Consider the following 12,102-nt stretch of genomic DNA (forward strand, 5'->3'; position numbering starts at 1 on the left):
AGCATACAGTACAGTGCATGCAGTGCAGTGTACATGTAGCCAGCCACACAACCACATGGTACCTTCTCTACTGGCTGCTCAAACGAAGCTTGGCTAAAGTAAACTCTGGCAGAAATCTCTCACAGAACTATCAAAATTCACGGTTCATACTCATGGAAGGCTCTTATAATGTCCGTATTTCCTAAAAATTGGAATAACTCTATCATTTGTAAGCAGTAAAAGGAGATATTTTCACATCTGTTTTGGTTCAAACAGATCGGGTTTTGGGTGATATCGTCTGAATACATATAGCCCCACATATGCATTTGTGTGTGTGTTGATACACTTGGTTTCTGACTTTCTTTCGTAGCTGTTTTAATCGAGCCAAAAAAGAAACTGATAAATCATTTAGGATAAAACTTTTAGCTTTCTTCCTCTGTTTTCTTCCTATCTTTCTTTCCTTCTTTCTTTTCAATCTTTCTTTGTTTCTTCCCTACTTCATTTTTTTTGTAACTGTCTTTTAATTTCCCTTTTTTTCTTTTAGTTCTTTCTATCCTTTTAAAAAATATTTTTCTCACTCTCTCTTTCTTTCTTTTTTTCTTCCTTTCTCTATTTCTTTCTTTCTTCCTTTCTTTCTTCCTTCCTTGTTCCTTCTTTCTTTCTTTCTTTCTTTCTTCCTTTCTTCCTTCCTTCCTTTCTTCCTTTCTTCCTTACTTTCTTTTTTAAAAATATTTTTCTTAAAGTTTATTTCTTGAGTCCATCCATCCTATATTCATCTCATCTCTTCTTCCTTTCTTTCCTCCCTTCTTTTTACCCTTTTCTTTCCTACATTGTTTGTTTCTTTCTCCCTTCCATCCATCATTTATTTACCCTTTCTTGTTTTTTTTTATTTCTTCCTTCTTTCAGCCCTTTCTCTCTTTCTTACATTCATTCCTTCCTTTCTCCTGTCTTGTTCTTTCCCTTTTCCCTTTGTTAGATCTTTACCTTTCCTTTCTTTTTTTGACTGCTTGCTTCCTTTCTCTCCTTTATTCTTTCATTCCTTCCTTTCTTTGTCTCTCAGTCTTTCTTTTTTTCCTACCTTCCATCTATTCTTTTACCTTTTCTTTTTTTATATTGCTTGCTTCTTTCCTTCCCTTCCTTTTATTTCTTTCCTTCTATCATTTTACCTTTCCTTTATTTCTTCCTTAATTCCTTTCTTCCTTCTTTCAATCCTTCCTTCCTCTCTTTCTTTTGTCCTTCTTTCCATCTCTCCTTTTACCCTTTCTTTTTTACTGCTTCTTCTTTCTTTCCTTTACAACTTTCTTGATTTGTTCTTTCTTTCTGTATTGCTTGCTTCATTTCTTTCCTTCATCTCTTTTTTCTTTTCTTTCATTTTTGTCTCACCTGCGAAGCAAAGTGAGACTATAGGCGCCGCTTTTCCGACGGCGGCGGCGGCGGCGTCAACATCAAATCTTAACCTGAGGTTAAGTTTTTGAAATGATGTCATAACTTAGAAAGTATATGGACCTAGTTAATAAAACTTGGCCATAAGGTTAATCAAGTATTACTGAACATCCTATTAGAGTTTCATGTCACATGACCAAGGTCAAAGGTCATTTAGGGTCAATGAACTTAGACCATGTTGGAGGAATCAACATCGAAATCTTAACCTGAGGTTAAGTTTTTGAAATGTCATCATAACTTAGAAAATATATGGACCTAGTTCATGAAACTTGGACATAAGGTTAATCAAGTATCACTGAACATCCTGCATGAGTTTTATGTCACATGACCAAGGTCAAAGGTCATTTAGGGTCAATGAACTTTGGCCGAATTGGGGATATCTGTTGAAATCCCATCATAACTTTGAAAGTTTATGGATCTGATTCATGAAACTTGGACATAATAGTAATCAAGCATCACTGAAAATTTTGTGCAAGTTTCAGGTCTCATGATTAAGGTCAAAGGTCATTTAGGGTCAATGAACTTTGGCCGAATCGGGGGTATCTGTTGAATTACCATCATAACTTTGAAAGTTTATTGGTCTAGTTCATTAAACTTGGACATTAGAATAATCAAGTATCACTGAACATCCTGTGCACGTTCAGGTCACATGACCAAGGTCAAAGGTCAATGAACTTTGGCCGAATTGGGTGTATCTGTTGAATTACCATCATAACTTTGAAAGTTTATGGATCTGATTCATGAAACTTGTACATAAGAGTAATCAAGTATCACTGAACATCCTGTTCGAGTTTCAGGTCACATGATCAAGGTCAAAGGTCATGTAAGGTCAATGAACTTTGGCCATGTTGTGGTTTTTTGTTGAATAACCATCATATCTCTGTAAGTTTATTGGTCTAGTTCATAAAAAGTGGACATAAGAGTAACCATGTATCACTGAACATCTTGTGCAAGTTAGAGTAGTATTCAAAGTCAGCACTGCTGCTATATTGAACCGCGTGATGCAGGTGAGACGGCCAGAGGCATTCCACTTGTTATTTTTGTTACTTCTTTTTTTCCTTCCATCCTTTCCTTCTTTGGTTTGTTCTTTTTCTTCCTTCTCATCTGTCCTTTCTTTAGCTTTTCTTTTTTTCTTCCTTCCTTCCTTTCTTTCTTTCTTTTTTTTTTCTTTCTTTCTTGCTTTCTTTTTGTCCTTCATTCCCCTTCATTTTATTGGGGGGGGGGGGGGTAACGAAAGGCTAGAAAAATAAACTTGCACCTTTTTTTAATGTTTTCTTTAATTTTTTGGGACCAGTAGATTTTAGGTTCGGACCAGTAAAAATTTGAAAAACTGGGTATCTACTGGTCCGACATGAATAGGTTGGACCAGTAGAAAAAATGGGTTAGTGTGGAGCCCTGCAGTATGTGAGAAAATCAGCTATGGCATGTCCAGACAACTACATTTGCATGTTTGTACATATACCTTTCACATCACGCTATGGATAAATGAATTTAATATTAAACTGTTATTGTCCAAATGAAGTAATAAATCATCTTTTATTCATTATTGAATTGCGTAACTGTATGAGTTGCGTAAAGCTGCTCATAAAGTTGTATATGACCTTGTCAACTGATAAATGGCATGCAAAATAAGCTTCTCAAACATTTTGGGGGTTCATTTGCTATGTTGACTTATGCAGGTGCTGATGATAATGATTATTCTAATGATGATTATAATCATCATCATCATTATTATCATTTACCTACAATTTAGTCCAAAGTGTATACAATTCAATGTAAATTATGAGACTATCAGAAATAATTTACTAATTCTGATGAAATATCAAGAAAATATTGAATTACCATGATTAAACTTCTATTTGTTCATGAAATATAATGTATTATGAATGTATTTGTGATATACCACTGGGTTAAGTGCAGACTAAATTACTTGCTGTATATATGAGAGTTTGTTTTCATATGATCCATTTAATTGATGCTGTATATTGGTCTATTTTGACCTGTCTACATTTTGAATCCTTTAATAGAATACATTAATTCATATTACGTCCTTCACATTGTTTGTGGTAATAATTCCTCAGGATTATTTGTAAAGCTTCTAATTACTACATTAAAAAATAATTTTTCATCCCAATAAGACAGATCATTTCTTTTGCCCACCTTGTTTTTGTACAAGATCAAATATTGCTTCTGAATATGGGTGAGGTCACACAAAAATTTGCTCTGAACTGTTCATCAAATTTTGATGGCCCTGATTATTCTTCAATCTTCATTGAACGTCTAGTTAGAAGGATTGTCTGGCTATAGAGTCCTCATTCTATGCTTGCTTGATTATGCTTTCTTTTTGGAGCATATACTTGATAGAAAGTGTAACACCCCCACCTCCCCCTCCCTTATGAACGAACACAACTTTAATAACTAGAACTGCGATCATTTCAGAAAGATGTGCATGCATTGACACCTCTGATTTAATAAAGGGCAAGAAACAGAAGGAGATAGAGAGAAAACTATAGATGATATACATTTTCAAGATATTAGAGAATGCTATTTGTCAAAGGAATGGTCACTGATGCGTAAAACAAAGTTGGATTATGTGGAATGATACAATTGGGAAACCCTGAAAATATGAGACCAAAATAAATTTAAACAAGAAAGTTATGACAATTTTACATTTTAGAGAGTCAAAAGGGGCCTAAGCTTTTGATCCTAGCAGAATCTTCTTCGGAGGCAAAATGACAAACATATAAAGTGGAACAACCAAAATATAGACCACAGACATTCAACAGCAACACTAGAAACAAGGAGACAAAAGGGGCATTAGTGAGAACAGATGACAAATCAGCTTAATGAAGGGGGTGAAAGAAAAGGAGTAGGCAGACACAAAGGGAAGTTAGTGTAAGTAAGGCCAAAGAAAGACCTTAAGCCGAGAGGGATTAAGATATGAGGCAGGCAACATCAAACAGGATCTGGAACAAAACAGTGATAGAGGGTATGAGGAAGAGATGAATAACAAGAGAATTAGTGAGAGGTGGGTCAAACATGTAACAAAGAAAGGCATAATAAACTGGTGCATAAGAGGGGGAAAAAAGGGAAAGAATGGGGGACAACTGATAATGTGTAAAAGACATAAGTATGTATGTTAGAGCATTAAACAAACTAAGAGAAGAAAGTAAGTGTAAAAATAAATCTGTAAGTATAAAAGTATATTAATATATCAAAAAAGGAAAAAAAAATATATACAAATAGTGTAACTGATATTGTAATCCGCTGGGTGTGAGGGGAAAAATTAGAAGACTATACAGTAGAAAAAAAAAAAAAAATTGTATATATGGAAGGGAAGCAAATTGCCTAAAAGGGTAAAAGCAAATAAAGAAGCTGATGCTGTATGAGAAAGGGGATGTATTATGAAAAAAAACATGGTAAACATGAAAATGAGCAAAATAAATAAGTGGTAAATCTAAGAGATTAAGGGAGAGAAAAAATAAAATAAATATTTAAAAATTATTTTATCGCCTGAATAAGAGAGGAAAAATTGGAGCTGAGCTTGTATGAGATATGGGAGGAAAGTAGAGGCAAAAGCTATGATGTAACTAATCTAAAAGAGCTGAGGGGGAAAAATATATGTGTATACAAATGGAAAGTGGATAAGAAGGATGAATCAGTCGTTCCCCTCTTTACATTTTGAGACTTTTCTATAGAGGGCGCTATTTCTTAAAGGTAATGGTCACTGATATCCTTCTATCAAGACCCATGTTGAGAGGTCTTCTTAGTTACATGTAATGGGTTCATTATTCATCAGCTGGTTCATTATGATCAATCCATAGTAAACCCTGTAAATACACATCAGCAGTGTCACTCCCATCCCTTAAGATATGACATTACTGGACTTACCCTACCACTACTGGTATTTTGATATCACTTTATAGTTTATTGCAATACCACATGATCACATTTAAAGTCTATGATACTGATAGGACATTTAATGGATCATTATAGCCTTCAGGGGCGGTATTCTATATAGTTCTGAAAACACGTGGCCAAAGGGGTAACACCATGGATGGTCTTGAAATACGCAGTGTGTAACGCGCAACCCCGTACGCGGTGTAAGGGTGGAAGATAACACAAAATTTGGTATTCTGAAAATGGCATAAGCTAAAATTTTGCTCAAAGAATACACAAAAATTTAACACTGTTAAAGAGGGGTTTAGTTGGGAAAGGTGATGGTTGCACTTTTTCTAGCAGACGCAAACGTCAATAACAACATATACGAGCATATAGCTATCATCTGAGAGAACTTTCTGTGAACTTCTTTCATTTTTCAAGCTTTATTTTCCATCTACCGGTACCTTTCTCTCTACTTACAAAATGATGTTACAATACAGGTTTCATGTCACCGCCCGCTCACTCATTTTTTTTTCACTGAAAATTTTGCACTATCTTTCCTTTAACAACGCATTTGATTGGATTAAATAGATGCAGAGTGGGAGGAGTTGAAGATAACTTGAAATGAGATAACACGCAGATAACATGGTTTGAGAATACCGATTGGGGGTATCTTACATTGTAGGTGTGTGTTAAATCAGAGAGATAACATGATATTTAACACCCAAGTTAATATGATTTTGAGAATACCACCCCAGGATGACAATGATTAAATCCCATGCAAAGCCAAGAATAACACATTTTGTGTGTGTGTTTATATCAGCCCTTTAAAGCTCATGAAGTTTAGATGTAGTCATTTGCCTCAGAATGTGTGTGTAATTTATACATTCAATAATAGCAACTTTAAATGTGTACACAGTCATTTATTCAACCTCTGCGATTGTATGCATTGTATACTGCATTGACAAAGTAGGCCTATCTAGTTGCAACAAACTCCACCCTTCATTTTTCAATCGAATTTGGATTCCAAATTCTATGAGCCATATATAAAGATAATTACAATTACAATCCAAGGTTTTATTTTTTGTCTATTCATGATACCGGATTGGATTGTTCCATTAATGAGCGAAGTTGATTGTAATTCAATGACATGGTAATTGACTGAGATTAACAGTCTATTTATTACATGGAGATAAGAACAACATGGGAAAACTAAACACATCAAGCTAGCCAGCAGAGCTCTGATGAGTTTTTGTAATGGTGCGCCATCTTGTGTTCAACAGTGGTTAATACACATTCTACACTTTGTTCATTGCTGAAGTAACTATGTCTCTTGTAATCCTCATTATTACCAAATATTTGCACGAGAAAGCAATAAACTTGGCTAGGAAGCAGAGTGACTGAAGGGGAAGGGGGGATTGCCCCTTCCCAAAGATATTGACTTTTTTTTGCTTTAAGATTTCCAATTTGATAAGAGTGTGACCTGACCTGAAAAAAGGAGGTTGAAAATGTTCACGATCAATTGTTTGTAACATTGCATAAATATACAGAAAGCAAGAAGATTGATTGATCTATGTCATTGTACACAATATGGTACTACATGGAAGGATTTGTGGGATTACCCTCTGAAAAATGGAACAATCTATGTGTACTTTACAAGAGAGCTGTAGAATGAAAATATGTGCATCTCTTTTCAATAATGAAATTGTAAAATCTTGATTTTTGTCTCACCTGCATAGCAGAGTGAGACTATAGGCGCCGCTTTTCCGACGGCGGCGGCGTCAACACCAAATCTTAATCAAAGTTTAAGTTTTTGAAATGACAGCATAACTTAGAAAATATATGGACCTAGTTCATGAAACTTGGACATAAAGTTTATAAAGTATCACTGAAAATCCTGCATGAGTTTCACGTCAAATGACCAAGGTCAAAGGTCATTTAGGGTCAATGAACCCTGGTCGAATTGGGGGTATCTGTTGAATTACCATCATAACTTTAAAGTTTATGGATCTGATTCATGAAACTTGGACATAATAGTAATCAAGTATCACTGAACATCCTGTGCAAGTTTCAGGTCACATGATCAAGGTCAAAGGTCATTTAGGGTCAATGAACCCTGTTCGAATTGGGGGTATCTGTTGAATTACCATCATAACTTTAAAGTTTATGGATCTGATTCATGAAACTTGGACATAATAGTAATCAAGTATCACTGAACATCCTGTGCAAGTTTCAGGTCACATGATCAAGGTCAAAGGTCATTTAGGGTCAATGAACTTTGGCCAAATTGGGGGTATTTGTTGAATTACCATCATAACTTTGAAAGTATGTTGGTCTAGTTCATAAAACTTGGACATAAGAGTAATCAAGTATCACTGAACATTCTGTGTGCATTTTGGGTCACATGACCAAGGTCAAAGGTCAATGAACGAATGGGGGTATCTGTTGAATTACCATCATAACTTTGAAAGTTTATGGATCTGATTCATGAAACTTGGACATAAAAGTAATCAAGTATCATTGAACATCCTGTGTGAGTTTCAGGTCACATGATAAAGGTCAAGTGAGGTCAATGAACTTTAGCCACGTTGGGGGCATTCGTTGAATTACCATCATATCTCTGTAAGTGTATTGGTCTAGTTCATAAAACATGGAAATAAGAGTAACCAGGTATCACTGAACATCTTGTGTGAGTTATAGTAGTTTTCAAAGTTAGCACTGCTGCTGTATTGAATCGCTCGATGCAGGTGAGACCGCCAGAGGCACTCCACTTGTTTATCATAATCATCATAATAATTACAATAAGAATGATGATTATTATTAATGGTCTCTATTAATGCATCAAAATATATTGGCAGCAAATGCTGAATTACAAATGTCCATACAAGGTAAAAAAAAAACCCTCACATATGAATTTGACAGAATAGTATAATAGAGATAGTCTTCTTATATATCTCTATCTCTATTTATTAAATCAGTGCACGGTGAATGGTGGACTCCAACCTTGCAAAGATCATACCCAGAAAATTTGAAATATTTTAGTGGCCATATGGTATGAGGTTGATCAAGCAGCTTGAAACATCAATTAGTATCAAACTGATTTTGGAACAGAAACAGAAAGGACAAAAGAGAACAACGCGTAACATAAGCACAGTTATTGCCACAGATGCACAGAAAGTATTGATTGCTTTTGCTAGGCTTTCTTGGCTTTTTAAATTCCGTATGCAAATGCTTTGACTAGTAAGCTCAAGATGATTAAGCTAATTTCACATTAAAAAGTTAACTTCTGTGTGAATTTAGGTCAAGTGCAGCACAATGCTTGTAAATTTCTTGCTGAAGGGAATGATACCATTGTTGGGGTACTCTAACCTGCAGAACACATAGCAGACTGTTTTGAGAGCCTAACAAGAAATATGAATTTGGGCTCTAATACATGTGAACTGAAAGTGGTCTAACATCCGTAAACAGGAACAGACTTGGGAGGTTTGAGGAACCATTGTTAATCAATGTTCAATTTCCTCTCGGATCCTCATGGAATATCCTGTCTTTCCTTCCTTTGTACAAGACTTAATTTTGGGATGAACTAAAGTTTACCAGGCAAGCAGAAAAATAAAAACAAACTGGTATCCAATTACTTTGTAAAGTGGAATGCATGTTTTCAAAGTTGTATACTTATGACATATTCATGCAAATGAATATATACATACGTACGTCAGGGGGGTGGTAGTTATTCAGAAACTTTTATAAATACAAGGAATATATGTTTATAAACAAATAAAGACCATTCAAGGTAGATAAGAAATGTAAAATATCTACATTGTAAAATAAAGCTTATTTTTATACTGAATATACCATCATAAAAGGTAGCTCTTGTACAGACAGATTTTTATAGGGTGATTGCTTTATACATGTACATGTATAGATAATTTTCCCTTAATTGAGGCCTGATAGCGAGTGAATTATATGGCATATATATGGCCAATTATACTTTGGGATGGGGTGGTTAATTTTAAAGTTTAGCCGGTGGAGTTAACATTTAGAAAATTCAGTATATGACTTATGAACTGTATCAGCATTTATCCAGAAATACCAACTGTTCCATTGTTATACGCCTGTCCTAGACAGGACCTATTATGGTATCACGCTCGTGGTCCATCCGTCTGTCCGTCCGTTAAATTTTCCTTGTTTACACGATAACTTCAGTTTGACTTAAAGGACAAGTCTACCTCAACAAAAAGTTAAATAAAAAGAGAAAAATCAGACAAGCATAACACTGAAAATTTCGTCAAAATCGGATGTAAAATAAGAAAGTTACTACATTTCAAAATTTCGCTTCATTTCACAAAACAGTTACTGTGTATGCACATCCTGATCGGTATGCAAATGAGGAAACTGATGACTCACTATTTCTTTTGTATTTTATTATATGAAATATGAAATATTCTTATTTTCTCCCCATTGTCAAGTGAAACGATGATTAATTCCTCCCTGAACATGTGGAATTAGCATTGTTTTATACTATGTGGTTCAGTCAAGTTGGTGCTTATTGTCAAATCTGTATAAATTGAAATATTGTATAATTCAAATAATAGAAAACAAAAATAGTGAGTGACGGACATCATCAGCTGACTCATCTGCATGTCACTGGGTTGTGCCTATCACTGTTTTGTGAAAAATAAGGGAAACTTTGAAATGCCATTTATTTTACATCCGATTTTGATGAAATTTTCATCATTATGCTAGTTTGATTTTTCTCTATTTATTCAAATCAGCATTTTTCTGGGGTGGACTTGACCTTTAACCTAGAATTATATAATTGTGTGTTTAGATACAAGCACAGAATTCAGCTATTTTAACGATTTTGAGGTTAGAAGTTCAAAGGTGAAGTCGCTACCATTCACTTTTCTTGCTTTTTCCACGTTACAGGCGGGCGTATTATGTGCTCGCCTTAGCGACACTGTAATTTAGCATCTCTCTTTGTAATATCTTGTTGCTCTTGCTATTTCATTTATTCAAGGTCATCAACCTCTAGCAACAGTGAGATGGATGTTAGTGAGAGAGATCAATCTGTTACTGTAGAGACACCAAGCAAACGTATTCCTCAGTATGATAATCGCTTCCCTGCTTCCTCTCCACCACCTCCATCCCCATTGCAAACATCCTACATTGATAACAGGAACCGGGAGGTAGAGGATATTGGCTACACTAATATGGAGGATATAGATTAGAGCTGATCTCTGCTGGTCAAGGGATAAAAATAAGGTACTTTGATAATTTGTTGGTATGTATTTTTTTAAGTATGGACTGGGGTCATGTGTTATCACTAGTTCTGATTCTCCATAGACACTCGCACACATATTTGCATAATTACATATGATTAAGTTTTAACTGTAAGTGATTCATACAGGGTATATCATACCAATAATTCTTCATAGTTTACCCCCTAAAAAGGGGTTCTATGTTACCCCATTGCTACCCCATTGATCCCCTTCTATTTGGTTTTCAGCATCTGTTTAGGTATCACCAAACATCTGTACAGATACCAGGGTTTTGAATTCACTGGATTACAGACAAATTCCACTGCTTCCCGTCTTTTTTCCATTCTGTCATCAGTCATTATTTATTCAAGTATATCTTTTCATTGTTCAGGTAAATGACAAAAAGGATGTTACTATTCATCCATATGAGATTTTGGTTCCAAGATAATCCCCAAGAAATTCTCAAACCCATGAAGCTTTAATTCAATTCAGCTTACTATTACTTATGTTAAATGCAATATAACACTTAGCCACATATCAGTAGATTTGCTTGATCGAAAATTACTATACATAAATTTTCTTTAAATCCATTTTACTTTTGTTCAAGCATTCTGTTACCCCTAATTATATTCTTAACTCTAATTTTTGTCCTTTTGATTTTCGATTGACTTTCAACCTAAATAGATTTGTGAGGATTAGTTTAACAAGTATTATACACTCCTTGTGTCATTGATAATTTTTGTTGTTTATTTTTTATTTTGTGCAGGTGTATTCAACTGAAGAGGAATGATGATGAAGGAGTAGAGATTGCAACAAGAATGATACTGAAATTTGAAACAGATTGTGATTATTTGCTTGTATTGTTATCTTATTACTTTTACATTATTGATATTTGTTTTTCCCCCATTTCTTGAATACCATATCTCTATTTTATTTATGAGTATGTAAAAGTAACCAACTTATTAATCTGTTATTTTTTATTTATATTTTCCCAAGTCATAAAGCAATTTAATTCTGTTGATGTTTGTTCTGAACATTTTATTTCATAATATAAATGTGCTAATACTCTGTGCAATATTGCAATGATGAGTTTAAAGAATCGTTTTGAATGTTTGCCATAATTTCTGCATTTTCTTTTAGATATGATTTTTTTTTGTTTGACCCAGTTTAAGAGGAAATCCTGATATCTAGTAATATGTTACATATAATATTCAGGTACACATGTATCACCTTTTTGAAAGAACAAAAAATATAATATCCAATCTTCTTTTTATCAAATAAATCTGAAAGTGAATAGTCTCAGATGTAAATAAACAATGGGTACAAAATTGTGAGACAAATCTCAAACAGAAGATGCTGGATCATCACAATTTAAGTACTCATAACTATAATGTGAAATAAAGATATTTGAGGCCTGAAATGTTGGAAACATTAGAAACATAATAGGCAATGTAGACCAAGTTGTTGAAGTTAGTTTTCCATATTTGAAAAACAATTATATTTGAAGTATATTTTAGAGTTATCAGCATTTTAAGCTATG

At 34.3% G+C, this 12,102-nt stretch overlaps 1 protein-coding gene across 1 annotated transcript in view; it reads left to right on the forward strand.

The window, feature by feature from the left end:
* LOC121410573 (ubiquitin carboxyl-terminal hydrolase 19-like) overlaps window positions 1-12,063 on the forward strand; it is a 37,541-nt gene extending 25,478 nt beyond the window's left edge. Inside the window, exons 25-26 of the mRNA XM_041602749.1 lie at window positions 10,322-10,566; window positions 11,329-12,063. Of these exons, the coding sequence (XP_041458683.1) occupies window positions 10,322-10,532 (211 nt within the window). The 3' untranslated portion in view covers window positions 10,533-10,566; window positions 11,329-12,063. The remainder of the gene's footprint in view (window positions 1-10,321; window positions 10,567-11,328) is intronic.
* The last annotated feature ends 39 nt before the right edge of the window (window positions 12,064-12,102 follow it).

Source organism: Lytechinus variegatus, chromosome 3 (assembly GCF_018143015.1).
Source record: "Lytechinus variegatus isolate NC3 chromosome 3, Lvar_3.0, whole genome shotgun sequence".
Classification (NCBI taxonomy): Eukaryota; Metazoa; Echinodermata; class Echinoidea; order Temnopleuroida; family Toxopneustidae; genus Lytechinus; species Lytechinus variegatus.